This window comes from Pipistrellus kuhlii, unplaced genomic scaffold, assembly GCF_014108245.1.
Source record: "Pipistrellus kuhlii isolate mPipKuh1 unplaced genomic scaffold, mPipKuh1.p scaffold_m20_p_57, whole genome shotgun sequence".
NCBI classification, from domain to species: domain Eukaryota; kingdom Metazoa; phylum Chordata; class Mammalia; order Chiroptera; family Vespertilionidae; genus Pipistrellus; species Pipistrellus kuhlii.
This window is the reverse complement of record NW_023425559.1, coordinates 573,158-596,593: the sequence shown is the minus strand read 5'-3', so window position 1 is coordinate 596,593 and position 23,436 is coordinate 573,158. Positions and strand designations below refer to the sequence as shown.

Sequence of the window (23,436 nt, the reverse complement as noted above, 5' to 3'; positions counted from 1 at the left end):
CACTGGGCGTGAAGCCTGAGGAGCCAGCCTGGCTCTCACAATGCCCTGGCAATGGCCTGATGCAGTACCCAGTCCCGTGTCCACCAGCGCCCCCTAGTGCCCAACACTTCGGGCGCAGGTTCCGGAGGCCAGGGGGTCAGACTGGAGCCGGGGAAGTTTCTTGGCCACGGAGAGACTGGCCACAGGGTGAGAGGGCGGGTTTGCCAGCAGGAAGGCAGCCACTCACGTTACCACGTTACCTCTGGGGCCACTCAGTCCCTGAGCCCCACAACCACCCACCAGGGTTCCAGCTCAACCCACACCGTCTAGGCCACCTGCCCTGCCCGGGGGCGGGGAGGGAGAAGGTCAGTCCAGGTCACTCCTATCTGAGGACCGATGCCTGCTGGGGGCAGCCCCGTGCTTGGGAAGGCGCGGTAAGCACAGGCCAGTGAAGGAGGCTGTGCTGAGCTACGGGGTCTGCGTCTGGCATGGGCCAGTTCCCTGAGCCCAGCCTGGGCCCCATGCTCTCACACCCAGGGCCCCACGCTGCCCTCACACCCAGGGCCCCACGCCCAGGCCCCACGCCGCCCTCATGCCCAGGGCCCACGCTGCCCCCACGCCCACCTTGTTGCTCTGCATGTCCTTGTTGGCCCCATTCTTGAGGAGCACGAGGGCGGCCTCCACGTTGTTGACGGCGGCGGCCCAGTGCAGGGCGGACTTGCCTGTGAGGGCGGCAGAGGCCGGGGTTGGCGGGCGGAGCGGGGGCAGGGGCGGCGCCCGTTCCCGCGGCCCGCGGTGCCGCCTGCTCACCCAGGTCGTCCACGGCGTTGACGTCGGCGTGCGAGTTGATGAGGTCCTCCAGCATGCCCTCCACCGCCAGGCGCGCGGCCAGGATCAGCGGCGTGGTGCCGTCGTGCATGCGGGCATCCAGGTCCGTGGCCCGGTTCCGGATCAGGATCTGGGGGCAGGGGAGGTCTCAGGCTGGGGGAGCGGAGCCCAGGGCCATCTTGGGGAAGACCCGAAGGCCATGATGTGAGAAGGCGGGGGGAGGCGGGACTCCGCCGGCAGCTGCTGAGGGCAGGGTCAGGCCGGACGCAGGCGGTGCTGCCCACAGACCAGCCCCTTGGTGCCCGCACGTGGCCTTGGTGCAGAGGCCGCGCCACCTCAGAGCAGCGGAGCCCGCCCAGCTAGGACACCAGCCACCCCTGCGGAGGCCACGCCTGGGGTCAGGGGTCAGGGTCCGGTGACCGGAGACGCCGGCCCGGCCGAGGACAGTGGGGGCGGCGGCCGCCCACCTGGAAGACGCCCTGGGCGTCGGCGGACACGGCCGCGTGCAGGGGCGTGCGGCCCATGTTGTCCTGGATGTTGGCGTCGGCGCTGGCCTCCAGCAGGCGCTTGGCGGCGTCGGAGCGGGAGTAGCGGGCGGCCAGGTGCAGGGCGGTCTCGCCGGTGCGGTCGGTCTGGTTGTGCAGGCTGGCGCCCTGGTAGATGAAGTCCGAGATGACGGCCGGCGCGTCCTCCTCCTCCTCGCTGTGGCCCGTCTCCAGGCCGCCTCCGCTGCACGAGGCGATCATGAGGGGCGTGAAGCCATCTGCGGGGCAGGGCGGGCGGTCAGCGCGACAGCCTGGGTGCCGCCCGAACCAGGCGGGCTTCCCTGGGACAGAGCCACGCCGGGGCCACGTGGCCCGTGGCCCCAGCCCGGCGCTCTGCTTACGGCCTGCGAGAGCTTCTCCGACACCCCCCTTCCCCCAAGAGAAAAGACGCCGTGAAACGCAGTGGGCCCAGCCGGCGGGCCTCAGGGCTGAGCGCCCACCTATGAACCAGGAGGTCAGGGTTCGACTCCCCGTCAGGCACAGGCCTGGGTTGGGCTCCATCTCCAGTGTGGGGCGTGCAGGAGGCAGCCAAGCCATGGTTCTCTCTCATCAGTGATGTTTCTCTCTCCCCCCTGTCCTCTCTCTCATCAGTGACGTTTTTCCCTCTTTCCTGTCCTCTAAAATGAATAAAGACATAAAAAAAAATTTTTTTAAGCTTAATAGCATGTCATTTCAAAAATACTTTCATGGATTTCAGAGAGAAAGGGAGAAAGAGAGAAACTTCAGTGATGAGAGAGAACCATGGATCGGCGGCCTCCTGCACGCCCCCCACTGGGGAGTGAGCCCCCAGCCCGGGCCTGTGCCCTGACCGGGAATCGAACCCTGACCCCCGGTCCATGGGTCAAGCACGGAGCCAGGCCACCGGGCAGAACATATTAAAAAAAACCCTAAATATGAAAACGCAGCCAGAGACCAGCACCAGGTGCCTCAGGGGAAGAGACCGACTTCCGGGCAGAGTGGGCTGTGGTCAGCCGGGAGGCGGCCGGGAGGACTGAGCACCCGCCCCTCACCCTCAGAACAGGGACCCGGCTCGGGGGCGGGGGTCTCGGGGGCGGGGTCAGGGGCGGGGTCAGGGGGCGGGGACAGGGGACTGGGGGGCCAGGGGCTCAGGGGCGGGGTCAGGGGGCGGGGTCAGGGGACTCGGAGGCGGGGTCAGGGGTCTGGGTCAGGGGACTCGGGGCGGGGGCGGGGTCAGGGGGCTCGGGGGCGGGGGGCTCGGGGGTGGGGGCGGGGTCAGGGGGCGGGGGCGGGGTCAGGGAGCTCGGGGGCGGGGGCGGGGGGCCTCGAGGGCAGGGGCGGGGCCAGGGGGCGGGGGCGGGGTCAGGGGGCTCGGGGGCGGGGGCGGGGGCGGGGGGCGCGGGGGCGGGGGCGGGGTCAGGGGACTCGGGGGCGGGGTCAGGGGGCTCGGGGGCGGGGACAGGGGACTCGGGGGCGGGGTCGGGGGGCTCAGGGGGCTCGGGGGTGGGGGCGGGGGGCTCGAGGGCGGGGGCGGGGTCAGGAGGCTGGGGGGTGCGGGGGGCTCCGGCCAGGGAAGCGGGCTCCGGGCGGGGCGGCCGGCCGCGCACTCACCGGGGCCGCGCACGTTCACGTCCATGCAGTCGGCGTCGGCCTCGCCCTGGGGCGGCGTGGGCGCCATGGCGGACGCCCGCAGGTCCGCGGCGTCCAGGTGCTGCTGCGTCCACTGCCGGTGGTCCGCCTGCGCGTCCGGGTCCGGCAGCGCCACCGGCTCCTCGAACTGCGGGCGGGGCGGGCGGAGAGCCGCGTCACTCACGTCACGTCACACGTCACTCAGTCACGTCACGTCACGCCACGTCACTCACGTCACGCCACGCCAGGCCGGCGGCGGGCGCCCCCCTGGCCCCGACTCACCCGGAACTTCTTGGCCTCCAGGTCCTCGTCGCCCCACTCGTTCTGGTTGTCGTCGATGAGGGCGCCGTCCGAGCAGTTCTTCAGGGGCCTGGGGGGGAGGGGGCTGAGCGGGCTCCCGGGACCCCGGCCCGCATGTGCCCCGCCCGGGGCCCGATGCGCCCCGCCCGGGGCCCGATGCGCCCCGCCCGGGGCCCGCATGTGCCCGGCCCGCGGCCCGATGTGCCCCGCCCGCGGCCCGCATGTGCCCGGCCCGGGGCCCGATGTGCCCGGCCCGCGGCCCGGATGTGCCCCGCCCGCGGCCCGATGTGCCCGGCCGCAGGCGCCCGCCCCGGGGCCGGCCCGCACTCACTTGAGGCCCACGGAGTCCTCGCCCAGCGGCTCGCGCCGCTTCTTCTTGCTGGCCTCCGCCACCTTGAAGCCCTCGGGGAACCAGAGCTGGCCATGCTGGCGCCGGCGCCGGCGCGACAGGAGCACGCCGCAGCCCGCCAGGCCGAGCAGCAGCAGCGCGGCCACGGCCACGTACATGAGGTGCAGCGGCGGCGGCGGCGGCGGCTCCACCGTCTCACCTGCGGGCGAGGCGGCTCAGGCGCGGGGCCGGCGGGCCGGGCAGCGCACTGGCTCCGCGGCGGCGCCGCCTCCGGCTCCCCGCACCCCGCTCCCCCCACCCGCCCCGGAATAAGGTCATTCGGACGCGGCATCAGAATTGCAAACTCGCTGAACCCCCGCACCGCGGCCCCGCACTCCTCTCCTGACGGGGATTAGCGCTCCGAGCGCCGCGGAGCTGCTAAGACGCAGGATTTATGGGGATTTCCGAGATACGAACTTCAGCTCCTCACAGGACAGCGATCGATACTCGCCCCTCCCCTCTTTAAAAAGCGGTAATGATTCTGGAGTAATACCCCCAGAGACAGCCGGGGAGGGGCGGGAGAGGAGGCGGCGCGCGTCCCCGGGGCGGCCCCACCGGCAGCAGTCAGCCGGGAGGGAGGATGCACCAGGCAGAAATTTGCAGAAATTTCCAGAAAAGGGATCCCCGAACTCTGGAGGGCACAGCCCACACCCCCGGGGAGCCCCGTGGGGCGAGGGCGCACTCACTCTGCACGGCCTCGATCTTGTAGGGGATGTTGAGGCTGCCGAGCGAGGCCAGGGCGCCCAGGAAGGCAGCCACGTCGGTGGTGCTCTGGAAGCACTGGGCGGAGGCCTGCGCGCACTGCCGGTTGTCGATCTCCAGGTAGACGATGGAGCTGGGGGAGGGGGGCGGGGGAGGGGTCAGGGCTCAGTGCGGGCGCCCCTCCCCCCCCACGCCTGCCCGCCAGCCGCCCGGGGACCCGATGGCGCCCTGGTGGTAGCACCCGAGGGCCCCGGGGAGACAGGGCCCAGAGCTCAAGGAGGGGCGGCCGGGAGCCAGGCCTGGACAGGAACGGCCACCCACAAAGGCCCACCCGCCAGGCCCGCCACTCGCTGTGCTTTCCCTGGGGCCAAACCCCCTCCCCCTCTCAGCAGGACGGAGACCTCAAGCCCCGGCCCCCAGGAGCTGACAGCTCCTGGCACGGGCCTCGGCACAAGGGCCCCGGGTGGGGAGGCTGCCCGGCGGGTCCTCGGGCCCTTTACCGTCGGGGGAGGGGGCTGCTCCAGGGCCGCTCACTCACCCGCGGATGTCCATGGGGTCCAGCTCCCGGCGCCAGCGCCCGCCCCCGCCCCCGCCGCCCGGGAGCAGCGCGGCCCAGCCCTCGGCGGCGGCGCCCAGGGAGCGGCGGATGGGGTGCTTGCGCAGCTCCTCCTCGCGGCCGTAGTAGGGGAAGATCATCTGCTGGCCGTGGGCGTCGCGCTTGAACACCACGTTGGTGTGCAGCAGGCGGCTGAGCTCCCGCAGGAAGCGCAGCGAGTCGTTGCGCAGCTGCGCGGGCGGCATGAGCACCACCACCACCAGCGTGCCCGCCGCCAGGCGCTCCGGCACGTGCTCCGCGCAGTCCAGCCCGTCCCACTCGCACTCGGCCCGGTTGCAGCCCTGGTCGCAGTGCCCGTCGCTGAAGTGGTCCTTGCAGTACTGGTCGTACAGGGGGCTGCGGGCGGGGCAGAGGGGGGCTCAGTCTCCCGCCATCACCCCCACCCCCGGCCCACCCTCCGGGCCTGCCCACAGGCGACCCCCAGCTGGCAGCTGGCGTTGGAGCTCCGCCCCTTTCCCGCCCGATCCACCTGCCCTGCCCACCAGCTGTGCCCACAGGCGACCCCCCAGCTGGCACCTGGCATTGGAGCTCGGCCCCTCCACGCCCCCTCTGCCCACCTGCTCTGCCCGCCTGCTCTGCCCGCCTGCTCTGCCCACCAGCTGTGCCCACAGGCGACCCCCCAGCTGGCACCTGGCATTGGAGCTCGGCTCCTCCCGCCCACCCCGCTCACTTGCACTGGCCCTCGGCGCGCTGGCAGTCGAAGCCGTCGAAGAGGCAGCCGGCCGAGTTGCACTGGCTGTCGCAGCGGCCGTTGCTGAAGTACTTCCAGCACTCGAGCGCCTGCGAGCAGTTCTGCCAGGGGTCGTTGAAGTTGAGGGAGCAGTCGCCGCCGTCCCAGCCGCACGCGTGGTTGTTGCAGCGCGGGCTGCACGCCTTGTTGCCCGCCTCCTCGCGGCACTCGGGCAGCTCGCAGGCCTCCTCCAGGGGCGGCGGGGTGATGTCCAGGCCGTGGCCGCCGCGGAAGCTGTAGTCCAGGATGTGGCACAGGAGCCCGTTGAACTTGGGCGGGCACAGGCAGCGGTAGAAGGGGCTCTCGGTGGTGGGCTCGCAGGTGCCCTGGTTGTAGCAGGGGTTGCCGCCCAGGCAGGGGCTGCCGGCCGGGAACTGGCACTCGGGGCCGGTGAAGGGGCCCAGGCACAGGCAGGTGGGGCTGCGCGGGCCGGAGACGCAGGTGCCGCCGTGCAGGCAGCGCAGGCTGCCGCAGGTGCGCGCGTCGTTCTCGCACGTGGCGCCCTCGAAGCCCTGCGGGGAGAGGGCGCTGGTTTCGGTCCCGCCCGAGAGGGCCAGCCGCCTTCCCCTGGGCCGCTCAACCCCTAAAGGGAAGTTCTGTGGCCCCACCGGGCGGCTCAGGTGGAGCCTGGATCTAGGAGCCAGGCGGTCATGGCTGGGTTCCTGCTCAGGGCACAGGCCAGGCTGCGGGCTGGATCCCCAGTGAGGGGTGAGCAGGAGGCAGCCGACCAATGATTCTCTCTCAGCATTGATGCTTCTCTCTCTCCCGCCCTCTCTGAATCCAATAAGAATGTAGGTTAAAAAAATAAAACAGATGTCCCGTGGACATATAAACCTCAGGGTCGGCGGGCACAGGATGCACAGGCAGAACACACGGGGTCCCCAGGGCCCCGAGAAGCTCCACCGACCCGGAGTGTTTCATAGAGGATGCCGCCCCCTGCACCGTCAGAACCCAGAGCCCGGCGGCAGCCTGTTCGCGACTTAGTAACAATATATCACTGTGGCCTCGACTTAGTGACAATGTATCGATGTCAAGCTCGTCAATAGTAATGGTGTCCATAGTAACAATGGACCCCAGGACCCCAAGAAGCTAATAACAGAACTGGGAACCCTATTTTCCGCAGGATTGTTCTGCGAATCTAACACTGCCCCGGGCCTGGCTGGCTGGGCTCAGTGGACTGTAGAGTCCCCGGTTCTATCCCGGTCTAGGGCACAGGCCCGGGTTTCAGAGGCGGCCAATCAACGATTCTCTCTCATCACTGTTTCTCTCTCTCTCTCCCCCATCCTCTCCAAAACCAATAAAAACATATTAAATAAGTAAAATAAAACTGCTCTGCGAGTCAAGTTCTCGGGCACCAGAGATGACCTGGAGGGGCATGAGGATGGCAGAGGCCTCAGCAGGCCAGGCCCTCGCAGGGTGTGAGCGGCCGCCTGGGCAGCCCCTCCCCCCCCCCCAGGCGGCACCTACCGCCGGGCACTTGCAGATGAAGCCGCGGGCGGTGTTGGCGGCCACGGCGCAGGTGCCGCCGTTCTGGCACGGCCTCCCCTTGCAGCCGTTGATGACGGACTCGCAGCGGCGGCCTGGGGACGAGCAGGGGGGTGAGGAGCAGCCCCGCGGCCCCGCCCCGCGGCCCCGCCCCTTCTACCCCCAGCCCCCGCGGGCGCCCACCGGTGTGGCCGGGCCGGCACTCGCAGTGGAAGTCGTTGACGCGCTGCACGCAGTTCTGGGTGCCTCGGGCGTCGCAGGGGTTGGACAGGCACTCGTTGACGTCGCCCTCGCAGCGCTCGCCCACGAAGCCGGGCGGGCAGGCGCAGGCGTAGCCGCCCACCCGGTCCACGCAGGTGCCGTTGTTGAAGCACTTGGGGCCGCGGGTCACGGGGTCGATGGGGGGGCTGCAGTCGTCCACGTTGATCTCGCAGTGCACCCCTGGGGGGCGGGGGGCGTCAGGGACCCGTGTGCCGCCCGCCGCCTGCTCCTTACCCGCCGGCCCCACACCCGCCTCCCGCCCGCCTCCCGCCCGCACGAGGCTCCGGCCAGGCCCGGGACGGCTCCGGCCGGCTCAGGCCCCACTGCCCGTGTCCCCGCCGGCCCCGCGCCCGCCTCCCGCCCGCCCGCGGCTCCGGCCAGGCCCGGGACGGCTCGGCCGGCACAGGCCCCGCTGCCCCGGCCCCGGCCCCGGCCGGTGCAGCCTCGCTCACCCTGCGTGCCCCGCGGACAGGAGCACTTGTAGGTGTTGGTGAGGTCGATGCAGGTGCCGCCGTGCTGGCACGGGTGGGACAGGCACTCGTTGATCTCCTCGGAGCAGTTCACCCCGTGGTAGCCGGCCACGCACTGTGGGGAGACAGACGGGGGCTGTGGCTCTGTGGGCTGCCCCCTGTGCTGACGGACAGAGCCACACACGCTGCCCTCCTGCCTAAAGCCTTGGGCCCCTCACATGGGGCTGACCCAGAGGCAGACTCTCCCAGCCGAGCCTGAGAAGGGCTCCGATCAACTAAGCCACGGCCCAGAGCCGGCCAGGCCCCAGCTCCTGAGGCAGATGTGGGGGTGGGGTCTCAGGAGGGGTGTCAACGAACAAGGGGGAGAAAAATCCTGCAGGAGGGAAACCCTGTCCAACGTCTCAGTGCATCTTCTTCTCCCAGCCACTTCCTCCTCCCCCAGGGACACCTCCTCCAGGCAGCCTTCCCTGATCACCCTGGCTCTACCTCAATGGGACTAAAAGGCATCTGCATCTGCTGGGCTGGGCCTTCCCAACCCGGGCCCAGCACTCCGTGCCCCCCCGACACACCCTCCCTCCCCGGACGGGGCGGGCCCCACCTCGCAGGAGTAGCCACCAGGGTAGTCGGTGCAGGTGGCCCCGTTCTGGCAGGGGCTGGGCGAGCACTCGTCCACCTGGTCCTCGCAGTAGCTGCCCGTGTAGCCGGGCTGGCAGCGGCAGTGGTGCGTGTTGTCCGCGTCCAGGCAGAGCCCGCCGTTCCGGCACAGCTGGGTCACGTCCACGCCTGCGGGGGGCAGGGGTGGAGTGGGGGGAGTGTGAGGCCCGGCTTCCCTCCCGGGGGGCCGGGCTGGGAGGGCACGGGGCACCCGGGGCCGCTGGGGGGAGGGGCCGGGCTGGGAGGGGTACGGGGCACCCGGGGCAGCTGGGGGGAGGGGCCGGGCTGGGAGGGGTACGGGGCACCCGGGGGGCTGCTGGGGGAGGGGCCGGGCTGGGAGGGGTACGGGGTACCCGGGGCCGCTGGGGGGAGGGGCCGGGCTGGGAGGGCACGGGGCACCCGGGGCAGCTGGGGGGAGGGGCCGGGCTGGGAGGGCACGGGGCACCCGGGGCCGCTGGGGGGAGGGGCCGGGCTGGGAGGGGTACGGGGCACCCGGGGGGCTGCTGGGGGGAGGGGCCGGGCTGGGAGGGGTACGGGGTACCCGGGGCCGCTGGGGGGAGGGGCCGGGCTGGGAGGGCACGGGGCACCCGGGGCAGCTGGGGGGAGGGGCCGGGCTGGGAGGGCACGGGGCACCCGGGGCCGCTGGGGGGAGGGGCCGGGCTGGGAGGGGTACGGGGTACCTGGGGCAGCTGTGGGGAGAGGCCGGGCTGGTAGGGCACGGGGCACCCGGGGCAGCTGGGGGGAGGGGCCGGGCTGGGAGGGGTACGGGGTACCTGGGGCAGCTGTGGGGAGAGGCCGGGCTGGGAGGGCACGGGGCACCCGGGGGACTGCTGGGGGGAGGGGCCGGGCTGGGAGGGGTACGGGGTACCTGGGGCAGCTGTGGGGAGAGGCTGGGCTGGGAGGGCACGGGGCACCCAGGGGCCACCGGGGGGAGAGGCCGGGCTGGGAGGGCACGGGGCACCCGGGGCCGCTGGGGGGAGGGGCCGGGCTGGGAGGGGTACGGGGTACCCGGGGCAGCTGGGGGGAGGGGCCGGGCTGGGAGGGGTACGGGGTACCCGGGGCAGCTGGGGGGAGGGGCCAGGCTGGGAGGGGTATGGGATACCCGGGGCAGCTAGAAGGAGGGGCCGGGCTGGGAGGGGCACGGGGTACCCGGGGCAGCTAGAAGGAGGGGCCGGGCTGGGAGGGGCACGGGGTACCCGGGGCAGCTGGGGGGAGGGGCCGGGCTGGGAGGGCACGGGGCACCCAGGGGCCGGGCTGGGGGCGACACGGTACCTCGCTCGCGGGCGGCGGCCTCGCAGGACACGCTGGGCACGTCGCAGTGCAGGCCGGTCCAGCCGCTGTGGCACTCGCAGCGGTACAGCACGTGGGTCTGCCAGCACTTGCCGCCGTTCTTGCAGGGCGAGGAGTCACACCAGCGCACCAGGTTCTGGGGGGGCAGCGCTCAGACCCTCCGGCCGGCAGCCCACGCCCCCCCACACCCACCCCACGGAGGTGGAGTCTGCGGCCGGCTCCATTGAGCGGGGTCTCTCTCTCTGTCTCCCCCCAGCAAATCCAGACCCATCCCTCCAAGGAAGACCTTATGTCAAAAGTAGACAATTTTGTTGGGAGCTTTTATAATTAGTATTTCACGTGAAAATCTCCTAGGAAGGTTGGCCGATAGTTTTGCACATTTCCTATAAAAACATTAGCTTTTAACGGTCCTTTCCCAGCCAGCCTAGCCGGTGTGGCTCAGTGGATAGAGCGCTCCCTGTGGACTGAAGGGCCCGGGTTTGATTCCCGGTCAGGGCACAGGCCCCAGGGGCTGCAGGCTTGATCCCCAGGGAGGGGCGTGCAGGAGGCAGCCGATCAATGATCCTTTCTGATCGTTGGTGTTTCTGTCTCTCAGTCTCTCTCCCCTCCTCCCTGGAATAAAAATATATTAAAACAAGACAAAACAAAACCCTATCAAACCCCTTACCCTACACTCCCTAGTCTATGCTCTCTCCCCAAACCTCCGCTCCCTGACAGGGCTGGCCGCCCGCCAGCACCTCTGCGGGCAGCACGGCCCAGGCTGGGGCCAGACTGGCCGCCCTGACCCCCAGGAGCACGTGCCCGAGGCCCCGCGCCTCAGCCAGGGCCCCCTCGGCGAGGGGGACGGCAGCCCTCGGCTCACCTGGCAGCTGAGGCCGGTGTAGCCCAGCGGGCAGGTGCAGCGGTAGGTGCCGTAGCTGTCCTGGCAGGTGCCGCCGTGCAGGCAGGGCCGCGAGTCGCACTCGTTGATGTCGTGCTCGCAGTAGCTGCCGGTGAAGCCGGGCGGGCACCGGCAGGTGAAGGAGGCGATGCCGTCCACGCAGGTGCCGCCATTGAAGCAGGAGCTGCAGGTGGGCGGGCACCGGGGGAGGTGACCGGGCGAAGGACCCGCCCACGCCGGACCTCCACGCTGGCTCACCGGCGGCCACCGGGGGCCGGACGGCCGCACCAGGCCAGCAGCAGCCTGACTAACCTCACGGGGGCCCAGGACAGGGTTGGGGGGAAGATGGGGGGCTCAGGCGCACAAACCCATCACACCCCTCCCTGTCCTCGCCTCCATAAGCTCATCCTGAGGGGAGCGTTCTCACACTCAGGGTTAAGGGGAAAACAGGAGGAACACCAGAACTCGAATAGATAACACAGAGGATAATTGTAACCCGAGCTTCCCAGCAGCCAAGGTGAAAAGGGAAACAAGTTGATTCCCTTGTCAACTGGCAGTGGCCCTCTAGGAGGAGCCGTGCAGGACGGGAGCAGTGTCCGGCTCCGCTCGGCCAGCTCTGCGTGACGGCGGCCGCCTGCTCGGGGCCAGGCCGCCAGACCCTGGGCATGGCCCAGAAGCGCCCCCCCCCCACGGCCCTGGCTCCGGGGCCCTGCCGGCCGCCCACCTCTCGGTGCAGTCGGGCGTGTTGTTCTCGCAGTGGATGCCGCTGAAGCCCGGCGGGCAGGTGCAGGTGTAGCTGGCCACGCAGTCGGTGCAGTTGCCGCCGTGCCGGCAGGGGTTGCTGGCGCACTCGTTGATGTCCTCCTCGCAGAAGGCGCCCTGGAAGCCGGGCAGGCAGTCGCAGAAGGCCGCGTCGATGCCGTCGGTGCAGGAGCCGCCGTTGTGGCACGGGTCTGGGGGGCAGGGGAGCGGCTGAGGGCGCGGGCGGGCCTGAGGGAGCTCCTCGCCGGGAGGAGCGCCTGGAACAGCCGGAGGCACGCACGCGGCCCACGCGGGCCGGGCGATGCTGCGCGAGCGGCCACCTCCCGGCGCCGACCCGGCGCCCGCCCGGCCACGCCACCTGGGCCGCGGGCGGGCTCTCTGGGGTGCCAGCTGGTGCGGCCAGGGCCCCCGCCCTCCCGTCCTGCCGTCGTCGGGGCGGCCGGCGGCACTCACTGGGCCGGCAGTCGTCGATGTCGGTCTCGCAGTTGCGCCCGGTGTAGCCGGCCAGGCAGAGGCAGCGGTAGCCGCCGTTGGTGTTCTGGCAGGAGGCGCCGTGGCGGCATGGGCTCTTCACGCACTCGTTTCTGTCCACCTCGCAGGTCTGCCCTGGGGAGGGAGAGCCGCCTCAGCCCGGCCCCCCCCCCGTCCCCCCAGCCCGGGCCGCCCTCCCGGCACCGGAGCCGGAGCCGCCGGCAGCGCCTCCCCCTGCCAGCCGGCCGGGCTGCGGCCCCCCCCGTCCCCCCGAGTACGAGGCCGCCCTCCCGGCACCGGAGCCGGAGCCGCCGGCAGCGCCTCCCCCTGCCAGCTGGCCGGGCAGCGGCCCCCCGTCCCCCCGAGTACGGGACCGCCCTCCTGGCACCGGAGCCGGAGCCGCCGGCAGCGCCTCCCCCTGCCAGCCGGCCAGGCAGCGGCCCCCCGTCCCCCCAGCCCGGGCCGCCCTCCCGGCACCGGAGCCGGAGCCGCCGGCAGCGCCTCACCCTGCCAGCCGGCCGGGCAGCGGCCCCCCGTCCCCCCCGCCCGGGCCGCCCTCCCGGCACCGGAGCCGGAGCCGCCGGCAGCGCCTCACCCTGCCAGCCGGCCGGGCACGCGCAGGAGAAGCTCTCGTAGTCCTCGGACGCCCGGCACTCGCCGCCGTTCCTGCAGGGGCCGGAGGCGCACGGGGCCAGCACCAGCTCGCACGTGGCTCCTGCGGAGAGGGAGGCGGTGAGGACGGGAGCCGGCCGGAGGGCCACGCCGGCTGGTCCTCGCACGTGGCTCCTGCGGAGAGGGAGGCGGTGAGGACGGGAGCCGGCCGGAGGGCCACGCCGGCTGGTCCTCGCACGTGGCTCCTGCGGAGAGGGAGGCGGTGAGGACGGGAGCCGGCCGGAGGGCCACGCCGGCTGGTCCTCGCACGTGGCTCCTGCGGAGAGGGAGGCGGTGAGGACGGGAGCCGGCCGGAGGGCCACGCCGGCTGGTCCTCGCCGCCGGAGACCCACGGGCTGCACGCGAGGCCCCGTGGGAGCTGCCGGCGGAGGGGGGCCTGGACTCGGGCCGGAGACACCGGAGGGACACGTGGCCCCCCGGGCTGCAGGGCACGGCCTGGGCCTCGCCCGAGGAGCCCCTGGCATAAGGGCTGGGGATCCCCACGCTGGCGGGGCCTCGGGCCCACTCCCGGCCTCTCGTGGCCCAGGCAGGAAGCGCCCATCGAGGCCGCAGAACACGGCAGTGACCGCAGGGGCAGGCCTGCACCGCGGGCCATGCCAGCTCCGGCCGGGCACATCCCGGGCTGCGGGGGACCGGGGACAGGGAGGCTGGGCGCCTGCACCCGGCGCGTCCCCCGGTTTTCCTGTTTACGGCGCGGCTGGCGGGAAGCGGGAAGCGTTATCTTCCTCGTGGCCGTTATCTCGAGGCCGCGCTGCGATTTTCCAGGCCCTTTCTCTCCCTCGGTTTCCACGGTGACCGGGCGGGCAGGAAACGGGCCAGGGCTTCCGACAATTGTGCGAGGGGAAGCAGGTCACACCGGCTCCTCCCGCCTGGCCTGGCCTCCGCTCGGCAGCGGCCGAGGGCTCGGTGCGCCGGGCGTGGAGGCCTGGGCGGCCCGGCTTCCTCACTGATTCGGGAGAGAAAAGCCAGGCCCCGGGGCCGCGAAAAGCAAACACGGCTCTGGCCTCCAGCCACCCGGTGTCATGAGAACCACAGGCTCGCCGCCCCCCAGGCAGGGCCGTCTCAGGACTCCCCTCCCCCCTCCCCCCATCAGGGGCCCAGTGGCCATGACTTTCGGTTTTTAACTCTTTGCACAGCTCTCCTAGGGCCGTGGTCAGCAAACTGCGGCTCTCGAGCCACGGCCTGGGCGAGACTGTTTTGAAGAAGTAGCGTTAGAAGGAGTTTAAGTTTTAAAAATTTGGCTCTCGCCGAAACTGGTTTGGCTCAGTGGATAGAGCGTCGGCCTGCGGACTGAAGGGTCCCAGGTTCGATTCCGGTCAAGGGCATGTATCTTGGTTGCGGGCACATCCCCAGTAGGGAGTGTGCAGGAGGCTGCTGATCGATGTTTCTCTCTCATCGATGTTTCTAACTATCCCTCTCCCTTCCTCTCTGTAAAAAATAAAAATATTTTTAAAAACTTTGGCTCTCAGAAGAAATTTCAGTGGTTGTCCTGTTGCTATTGGGCTCTGTTGACTAATGAGGTTGCCGACCACTGATCTAGGAGGACTGGTCCTAGGGCCCCGGCCGGGAGGGGAATGGAGGCTGGGACACCGGGGACGCACGCGGGACGTCTGGCCCCCTTAGTAAGGCCCTGCACGCAGAGCGGAGCCTCTGGGCACGGCCCCCGAGCTCGCAGAAAAGGCGGCCCTGTGAAAGCCACTGCACACCCGTGGCCCGTGGCCGCCGTGGCCCGTGGCCGCCACGGCGCCTTCAGCCACCTGGTGGGCCAGGCCCCGCCCCACAGGCCCCGCCCGCAGGCCCGCCCTCACCTGTGTAGGGCAGCGGGCAGTTGCACTTGTAGCCGGCCACGTCGTCGATGCAGGTGCCCTGGTTCAGGCACGGGTTGGACGCGCACTCGTTGATGTTGGTCTGGCAGTTGGGGCCTGGGGGAGGGGGCGGCGGTCAGGGTGCCGTCGGCGCGCCCGGCCCTCAGCCGCCCCCGGGGCCGCCGGGCGCGCTCACCGCTGAAGCCCTCGCGGCAGGTGCACACGTAGCCGCTGGTCATGTCCTTGCAGGTGCCGCCGTTGACGCAGGGGCTGGACGCGCACTCGTCGTTGTTGACGTCGCAGTTGGCCCCGCTCCAGCCGGGGTCGCAGTCGCACTTGTACCTGCGGGGGGAGGCGGCCGCTCAGGGGGCCCTCGGGGGCCTCGGGGCGCGGCCCGCGGCGGCCCCCACGCTCCTGGCCGATGGCATGGCGGCGGCGGCCCGCAGACCCTCAGCCCTCTCAGGTGGGGCGCCAGCACCCCCGCCCCTGGCTGTGTGGCCTCGAACCCAGCGCTCACTCTGTGCAGGAGGGCCCAGGCCCCGCCCCCTCCAGGGCCCCGAGCACACAGAGCGAGGGAGCACAGCACAGTGTCCGAAAGAGCTTCCTTTCCCCTTGCACCCTGACACTCCGCACCGATGGAGGGCGGGGGGCTCGGCCCCACCCCCAGTGCCGACCACACGCCCGCGGGGGCCACTGACCGGCCCCCACAGGGGCTCCCGCACGCCCTCAGCGGGCAGTCTGCTAGACCAGCTCGCAGGACTCCGGCTGGACCGGGGGTTATTACTAGGGGAAGCCGGGGCACAGCCACGCAGGGGAGACTCGAGGGCTGGCAGGGCGAGCAGCTGCACACCCTTCCCGGGCGACCTCCCCTCGCCGTGACGGCTCCCAGCCCGGAGCCTCCGAACCCGGAGCAGCAGAGGAGCCACCGCAGGCCCGGCTGCACAGGCGGGGGCCCGTCACCGGCCCCGTCCGCTGCCCCTGGGCCTGTAAGGACGGCGTGGCCCCTCAGGCACCTCAGCCGCCTCCTCAACAAAAGCTCAGGGGAGGCTGCAGGGCTGGGAGGCGTAAAGGGGTCCCTGTCCCCCTACCCTGCCAGTGGGCTCGGGAGTGGAGCAGGAACCAAGAGGTCCCGGGTTCGAATCCCGGTCGGGGCACAGGCCTGGGTTGGGACGTGCTGGAGACAGCCGATCCCGGATTCTCTCTCATCACTGATGCTTCTCTCTCTCCCTCTCCCGTCCTCTCTCTAAAAATCAATTAAAAATGCTCCACTCACAGACCCAGGAGCTGCCTGAGGAGCCAGACAAAACCCACCGCAGCCACGTCTTGCATCTCACAAACCCAGGGCCCTGGCCACTGCCTGGCCTCAGGGACTCGGAGGACCCGCCCGCGGAGCCAGCACTGTGCTCAGGCGGCACGTGGCTCAGGCGACACGTGGCCCGGGGAAGCCTGGGCACAGACCAGGGCCGAGCAGGGGCCCGTACTGGGCACAGACGCTACCTGTCCTTGGGTCACAGCACCGACCCTGGCCCGCCTGGAGCTCCAGCCTGCCCCCTGCCGGCTGCCACACAGCCACCTCCCTGGGGGCGCAGCTCAGCCTGGCCTGGAGGGGTGGACGTGTGCCTGCGCCCTGCCCCACACTCGCCCTGCGCCCCACACCCAGCCCCATGCCCGCACCCGCCCCGCGCCCCACACCAGCCCCATGCCCGCACCCGCCCCGCGCCCCACACCAGCCCCATGCCCGCACCCGCCCCGCGCCCCACACCAGCCCCATGCCCGCACCCGCCCCGCGCCCCACACCAGCCCCATGCCCGCACCCGCCCCGCGCCCCACACCCAGCCCCATGCCCGCACCCGCCCCGCGCCCCACACCCAGCCCCATGCCCGCACCCGCCCCGCGCCCCACACCAGCCCCATGCCCGCACCCGCCCCGCGCCCCACACCAGCCCCATGCCCGCACCCGCCCCGCGCCCCACACCAGCCCCACACCCAGCCCCATGCCCGCACCCGCCCCGCGCCCCACACCAGCCCCGCGCCCGCACCCGTTGAGGCCGTCCCGGCAGGCCCCGTGGGCGCAGGGGTCGCTGCTGCACTCGTTGACCTCGGACAGGCAGGAGGGGCCGTGGAAGCCCTCGGGGCAGCGGCAGGTGAAGGCGTTGGTGCCGTCCTCGCAGGTGCCGCCGTTGTGGCAGGGCCCGCCCGCGCACTCGTCGATGTTGATGTTGCACATGCTCCCTGCGGGCGGGGGGGGCTGTGAGGGGTCCGGCCGAGCCTCCGTTCCCAGGACACGGGGACGGTAACCGGCCCCGCGCCAGCGGGCCGAGCGGACACTTTACATGCATGTCGCTCTGTACGGGCGCTCGCTGGCACGTGTGAGTCCCCTCCCGTGCCCGGGCAGAGCCTGCCCCGGCCTCTGGCCATGGGCACCTGAGGCCCTGAGAGCCAGGGCCTGCTCGGGGCAGACGGGGCGGCCGCGGCCGACAGTGCCTGGACCCGGGCCGTGTCCTCAGCCCGCTGGGCCGCTGAGCTGCCCGCTGGGCCGGCTGAGCTGCCCGCGGAGCCCGGAGCCGCTGGGCCCATCGCCACGCTGTCCCAGCCGCCGTCGCTGAGGGCTGGAGCCTGACAGTGGCCCTGGGCGGCTCCCTGCGGCAGCCCACCTGGTTGAGGGCCCAGGGCCATCGCTGGCCTTGACCTCTGAGCCCAAGCCATCCTGGGCAGGGCTGAGGGACGGAGCCGGGGCGGGGGAGGGAGCCGGGGGACAGTCCCTGGCCCCGGACGCTCACCGGTGTAGCCCGGCTCGCAGACGCACTCGTAGCCGTCGATCTTGTCCAGGCAGGTGCCGGCGTCGCAGGGGCTGCTGGCACAGTCGTCCAGGTTGATCTCACAGTTGGGTCCTGAGGGTGGGGGCGTGTGGGGTCAGCCGGAGCCCGGCGGCCAGCCCCCCCCCACACACACACACACACACAGCCGCCGCACCTGTGGTCCCCTTGAGGCAGAGGCAGAGGTAGGCGTTGTCGCGGTCCTGGCAGGTGCCGCCGTGCCGGCAGGGCTGGCTGTGGCACTCGTTGATGTTGGTCTCGCAGTGGTGGCCGGTGTAGCCGGGCCGGCACAGGCAGGTGAAGGCGGCCACGCCGTCCTGGCAGGAGCCGTAGTGGCAGGGGTCGGGGTCACACTCGTCGATGTCCACCTCGCAGTGGGGCCCCGTGTAGCCTGCGGGCGGGGCCAAGCTCAGGCGGCTGCTCCCGGGGACCGGCCGCCCTGCCCCAGACCCCGTCCCCGGCCCTGGCAGAGAGGACGGGCTGTGTCCTCCATGGAGACGCCGTGCCCGGCCGGCGTGGCTCAGGGGGTGAGCACTGAGCTAGGAACCAGGAGGGCACGGTTCGATTCTGGGTCAGGGCATGTGCCCGGGTGAGCTTGACCCCCAGTGGGGGGCGTGCAGGAGGCAGCCGATCCGTGATTCTCTCTCATCATTGATGTTTCTCTCCCTCTCTGAAGTCAATAAAAAATATATTGATTTTTTACAGAGAGGAAGGAAGAGGGATAGAGAGTTAGAAACATTGATGAGAGAGAAACACCGATCAGCTGCCTCCGTACAACCCCTACAGGGGACTTGCTCGCAGCCAAGATACGTGCCCTTGACAGGAATCAACCTGGGACTCTTCAGTCCGCAGGCCGATGCTCTATCCACTGAGCCACACCGGTTAGGGCTGTGGTCGGCAAACTGTGGCTCACAAGCCAAGTGCGGCTCTTTGGCCCCTTGAGTGTGGCTCTTCCACAAAATACCACGGCCTGGGCCAGCCTGTTTGGAAGAAGTGGCGTTAGAAGGAGTTTAAGTTTAAAAAGTGTGGCTCTCCAAAGAAACGTCAATCGTTGTGCTGTTGGTATTGGGCTCTGTGGACGAATGAGTTTGCTGACCTAGGAGTTGGGGCAATAAAATATCTTTTAAAAATGTAAAAAGACGCCTCTTCCATTGTGAGGTCAGCGCTGAGCGGCGCCCTCGGCCCCTGGACTAGGGTCCCAGGCGGAGGGCTGTCCCCTGCCCCCTCGGCTCCGGCCGTCCTTCCGAGGGACCCGCGCCCGCGTTCCCTCCCGCCCGGCGGCGCCCACCTTCGGTGCACACGCAGCTGTAGGTGTTGGGCCCGTCCAGGCACTTGGCGCCGTTCTTGCAGGGCGTGCTGGCGCACTCGTCCACGTCGTACTGGCACAGGTTCCCGGTGAAGCCTGCGGCGGCACGGCAACGGCTGGCAGAGGGCTCCCGCCGGACCCTCCCCTCCCGCGTCCGCTCCGGCCTCAGGCCCGCCTCGGGGCTCACAGAGCCAGCCCAGGCAGGGGGGGCCTGGGGTCCCCTCGGTGTCTGGGGCCCGATCTGCATCTCAGGAGCCCAAGGCCCGACCTGCTCCAGCCCCTGGGGCTCCAGAGCCCCACGTCCATGGCGCCGCCCACAGCCGGGAGCCCCACAGCGGAGCCTCCGGGGTTCCCAGCGCCCTCCCCGCCAGGGGACCCCAGCAGCCAGGAGGGGCCTCCCCGGCCCCCGGGATCCCCACCCCCAAGCACCCGGCAGGACGAGGGCAGTACCGCCCCAGCCTGGACCCCTGTCCACTTCTAGGGGCAGAGTGAGGCCGGGCAGGCGGGGCCTGTCCCCGGGCACAGAGCTCGGGCGAGGGCAGCCGGGGGCGGGCGGCGGGGGCGGCCGGGGGCGGTTGGCGGGGGCAGCCCGGGGCGGTTGGCGGGGGCAGCCGGTGGCGGGCGGCGGGGGCAGCCGGGGGCGCACCGGTGGGGCACTGGCACTGGAACCCGTTGATCTTGTCCACACAGCGGCCGTTCTGCAGGCAGGGGCTGCTGGCACACTCGTCCCGGTTCACCTCGCAGTGCACGCCCTCGTAGCCTGCAGGGGGGTGGGGGGAGCGGGGCGTGAGGGTGCCGGCCCAGAGCCCCCACCAGACCCGCAGCCACGGCGCCAGCCCCCCTGCCCCCTCCCCCGTGCCCCGCGCTCTGCTCCGCCCCCGGCGGGGCCTCCCTCGGTTTCCCCGGTGCTGGCGGTCTGGGGTGGGGGAGGCACAGGCTGGGTGTCTGTGCCCACGCACCAGGCATGCAGATGCACTGGAACTCCCCGATCTGGTCCAGGCAGGTGGCGTCATTCTGGCACGGGTTCGAGACGCACTCGTTGACGTCGATCTCGCAGCGGGGGCCGGTGTAGCCCTGCAGGCAGCGGCACTCGAAGGAGCCCAGCGTGTTGATGCACTTGCCCTTGTGCTCGCAGGGGTTGGCACCTGGGGGCGCAGTGTGGTGGGTGAGGGGCCGCTCCCGGCACCCCGGCTCCCAGCATCTGGGAGGGACCAGCCCACCTCCCCAGAGCCGCCCCTCCCCCGTGGCCACCCCACCTCCCCCATGGCTGGCCGCCCCCATGGCCGCCCCTCCCCCGTGGCCGCCCCCGTGGCCGCCCACCTCCCCGTGGCCGCCCGCCCGCCCCGGCGTACCCAGCGCGCACTCGTCCACGTCCTGGCTGCAGGCCGGCCCCATGTAGCCGGAGGGGCAGGTGCAGATGGCCTTGCCGTTGACGGGGTTGGTGTCGCAGTTGGAGCCCTCGTTGCAGGGGTTGCTGATGCAGGCGTCGTTGAGGTGGCACAGCAGACCTGCAGGGGGCGCCGTCAGGGGCACTGCCCTCCCGCCCCCACCCAGACCCCCCAGGAAGGGCCTCCCGCTGCGATGCTCTGTTAAAAAACACTTTTCTATCGATTTCTGAGAGAGACAGAAACACTAGTGACGAGAGGACTATTGACCGGCTGCCTCCTGCACGCCCCCATTGGGGATGGAGTCCGCAGCCCAGCCCTGTGCGCTTGACCGGGATCAAACCCGGGACCCTTCGGTCCGCAGGCCGACGCTCTATCCACTGAGCCACACTGGCCAGGGCCCAGGGTGACGCTTCTGAGAGACCCTGTGGAGCATCCAGGACAGGCAGTTCGTCCCCAGCTGGCCTGACCGTGGGCACCCTGCCCCTCTGCCTTCCAGAGAGGCCCCTTCGCATCCTCCCGGGACCCTGCAGCCAGCCTGTGTGTGAGCGAGGCGAATGGGGACAGCCTGGCCTGAGCACGCCCACCCGCCCTCACGTGGGGACCCCCCCACCTGTGGGCCGGGGGGACCCCCTGCCTTCCTCCCCTGTGGGCCGGGGGGACCCTTCCCCCCTCCCCCCCTCCCTTGTGGGCCGTGGGGACCCCCTCCCCCCCTCTCGTGTGGGCCTGGGGGACCCCCTCTCCTCCTCCCCTGTGGGCCCGTGGGGACCCCCTGCCCCCCTCCCCTGTGGGCCGTGGGGACCCCTCTGTGGGCCGGGGGCCCCCTCACCGGTGCGCCCGTGGGGACCCCCTCCCCCCTCCTGTGGGCCGGGGGGACCCCCTGCCTTCCTCCCCTGTGGGCCGGGGGGACCCTTCCCCCCTCCCCCCCTCCCTTGTGGGCCGTGGGGACCCCCTCCCCCCCTCTCGTGTGGGCTGGGGGGACCCCCTCTCCCCCCTCACCGGTGCGCCCGTGGAGACCCCCTCCCCCCCTCCCCTGTGGGCCGGGGGCCCCCTCACCGGTGCGCCCGTGGGGACCCCCTCCCCCCCTCCCCTGTGGGCCGGGGGCCCCCTCACCGGTGCGCCCGTGGGGACCCCCTCCCCCCCTCCCCTGTGGGCCGTGGGGACCCCCTCTCCCCCCTCACCGGTGCGCCCGTGGGGACCCCCTCCCCCCCTCCCCTGTGGGCCCGTGGGGACCCCCTCCCCCCTCCTGTGGGCCGGGGGGACCCCTCTGTGGGCCGGGGGCCCCCTCACCGGTGCGCCCGTGGGGACACTCGCAGTAGAAGGAGGCCACGCGGTCGTGGCAGGTGGCGCCGTGGAAGCAGGCGGCGCTGGCGCAGTCGTCGATGTTCTCGCTGCAGTCCTCGCCCGTCCAGCCGTTGACGCACACGCAGGTGTAGCCGCCCTGGGTGTTGTGGCACGTGCCGCCGTTCTGGCAGGCGTTGGGCATGAGCTGGCACTCGTCCATGTCCTTGGTGCAGTACTGACCTGCGGGCACGGGGCCATGGGGCCGGGCGGCGGCTGGGACTCCCAGCCCAGGCTGACCCGACCCCGGGGCAGGCCCGCCTCCACCAGGCAGCCCTCCAGGGCCGCTCGCTCGGGCCAGCGGCACCACGGCCTCCCCTTCGCGCTGGCACCGGCGGCTTTGACCTCTGCTGACTGCGCGCCCAGGTGCCCGGGGACCCACGCTGCCTGCCGTCCCCACCGCACGGTGGGCCCCAAGGTCCCACCCAACCAGCTGGGCTCAAACCCGGGGAGCGGACTCTGGCAGAGGGCGGCTGGGCCCGGGCAGCCATGCCCACGTCCACACTGAGCCCCGGCCCTGGGCAGAGGGGCTGCCCGGCCACCACCCTCCCGCCGGCCCGCGCGGCCCTCCCCGCCGCCTCCTGGGGCGCAGGACGGGGCACGTGCCTGTCCACTCGGGCGGGCAGCGGCAGTTGTAGGTGTTGACGCCGTCCACGCAGGCGCCCCCGTTCTGGCAGCTGTGTCCCGGGCAGTCGTCGATGTTCTCCTCGCAGTTCTGGCCGGTGAAGCCTGGGGGAGCGGCCGGCCGTCAGCCCCGTCTGCCCCGCCCTGCGGCGCCTTGGGGTCCGTACCCCAGCCCCGCCCTCCCCTCTCTGTGACCACGGCACGTTTCTCTCCCGGAATCATCTGGAAAGGGCATCTGGGCCCGGCCGGCGTGGCTCAGCGGTTGAGCATCGACCTATGAACCAGGTCACAGTTCAATTCCCGGTCAGGGCCCTGGCTGCGGGCTCCATCCCCAGTGGGGGGCGGGCAGGAGGCAGCCCATGCATGGTTCTCTCTCATCATTGATGTTTTTCTCCCACTCCCTCTCTCTCTGACGTCAATAAAAACATATATGTATATGTGAGTGCATGTGTATTTTTCAAAAGGGCAGTTGGACGGACAGATTCACGGGCACAGAAACCCTTCTGCGGCCGGGAGCGCCGGTGGCTCCGTGGAGGGCCTGCCTGCGGGCCAGGCGCTGTGCGGGGTGCGGGGCCACCGATACCTCATTGGGCAGGAGCTGCAGGGCACGGGGTGGGCAGGACCAGGTGGGCAGTCCTAGGGGAGCCCAGAGCCGCTGTGCCCAGCTCCTCCCAACCCGGGGCCCACCTCCCGGGGCCTCCCCGCCCGTCAACTGTCCACCAGGCACCGCCCGGTCAGCCGTCAGGGCGGCGGTGTGAACGGCAGCAGCGAACGGCAGCCCGTTACCGATGGCCTCTTCCCCCCAAGCCTCTGACCCGCTGCCCGCAGACCGGGTGCCCCCGCCCCGCCCCACCCCCGGAGCCAAAGCCAAATGGAAGCCGGTGGTTCGGGGAGCACCCCACATCAGTCAGGCCCCCGCTCTGCCTCCCGCTATGCTGGGGGCCCCACGCCTCAAAGGACCTCCTTCTGAAGCGGGTGGGGCTGGCGGGTCAGAGAGCTGGGCTCCCCGCCCGCCCAGGAGGGCCAGCACGGGGGAGGTCTGATCAGAGAGCCTGGGGGCCGGGCCGGGCCGGGGGGCTGGGCCCTCACTCCCCACGGCCGCGGAGAGGCCGGCGGCGGGAGGCGGGCGGGCAGGGGGGCCCCAGTGCGGCAGGAAGCCCGGGCCTTGCGTCTGCATGACGGCGAGAACACACTTCCTCTTTGTGGGGGGGGTCTGGGCGGTGGCGTGGGGACGGGGGCCCGGCCGTGCCGTGCCCTGAGTAACCACGCCCCCCCACCCCCGCTGGGTCCCACCTCCCCGTCGCGCGCTGAGAGACCAAAGGTTTCACCATTGTTTGAGGTCGCCAGCAACGAAGGCAACCGGCGTGAGCCGGTGCTGTGGCGCTGGGGCAGAGGGGGTTCGGGTGCCTGCCCTGCCCCACCCCACATCACCCAGGGGAGACCCCGGAGTCGGGAGGCAGGGAGGGAAGCCCCAGGGTACACGGGCGAGTGCGCCTGAGGTGGGGAGCTCTGCGGGTGTACCGGGCTCCGGGGCCCCTGG

General features: G+C 71.5%; 1 protein-coding gene across 2 annotated transcripts in view; it reads right to left on the bottom strand.

The window, feature by feature from the left end:
* NOTCH1 (notch receptor 1) overlaps positions 1-23,436 on the bottom strand; it is a 45,544-nt gene that overhangs the window by 2,476 nt on the left and 19,632 nt on the right. The window contains exons 5-33 of one of the 2 annotated variants that reach the window (XM_036416766.2): positions 21,879-22,001; positions 21,222-21,455; positions 19,899-20,054; positions 19,506-19,691; positions 19,193-19,306; positions 18,529-18,642; positions 17,398-17,631; positions 17,205-17,315; positions 16,464-16,656; positions 14,622-14,767; positions 14,429-14,542; positions 12,544-12,663; positions 11,931-12,083; positions 11,440-11,668; positions 10,698-10,899; positions 9,818-9,971; positions 8,490-8,674; positions 7,874-8,006; positions 7,344-7,601; positions 7,143-7,255; positions 5,616-6,187; positions 4,868-5,281; positions 4,314-4,462; positions 3,571-3,787; positions 3,222-3,309; positions 2,922-3,087; positions 1,275-1,570; positions 790-937; positions 604-701 (exon numbers count right to left, since the gene is read on the bottom strand). In XM_036416766.2, coding sequence (XP_036272659.1) covers positions 604-701; positions 790-937; positions 1,275-1,570; positions 2,922-3,087; positions 3,222-3,309; positions 3,571-3,787; positions 4,314-4,462; positions 4,868-5,281; positions 5,616-6,187; positions 7,143-7,255; positions 7,344-7,601; positions 7,874-8,006; positions 8,490-8,674; positions 9,818-9,971; positions 10,698-10,899; positions 11,440-11,668; positions 11,931-12,083; positions 12,544-12,663; positions 14,429-14,542; positions 14,622-14,767; positions 16,464-16,656; positions 17,205-17,315; positions 17,398-17,631; positions 18,529-18,642; positions 19,193-19,306; positions 19,506-19,691; positions 19,899-20,054; positions 21,222-21,455; positions 21,879-22,001 — 5,420 coding nt within the window. Of the gene's footprint in view, positions 1-603; positions 702-789; positions 938-1,274; positions 1,571-2,921; positions 3,088-3,221; positions 3,310-3,569; positions 3,788-4,313; positions 4,463-4,867; positions 5,282-5,615; positions 6,188-7,142; positions 7,256-7,343; positions 7,602-7,873; positions 8,007-8,489; positions 8,675-9,817; positions 9,972-10,697; positions 10,900-11,439; positions 11,669-11,930; positions 12,084-12,543; positions 12,664-14,428; positions 14,543-14,621; positions 14,768-16,463; positions 16,657-17,204; positions 17,316-17,397; positions 17,632-18,528; positions 18,643-19,192; positions 19,307-19,505; positions 19,692-19,898; positions 20,055-21,221; positions 21,456-21,878; positions 22,002-23,436 lie in introns of those variants that run through there. The other variant, XM_045573852.1, reaches the window with a different exon arrangement.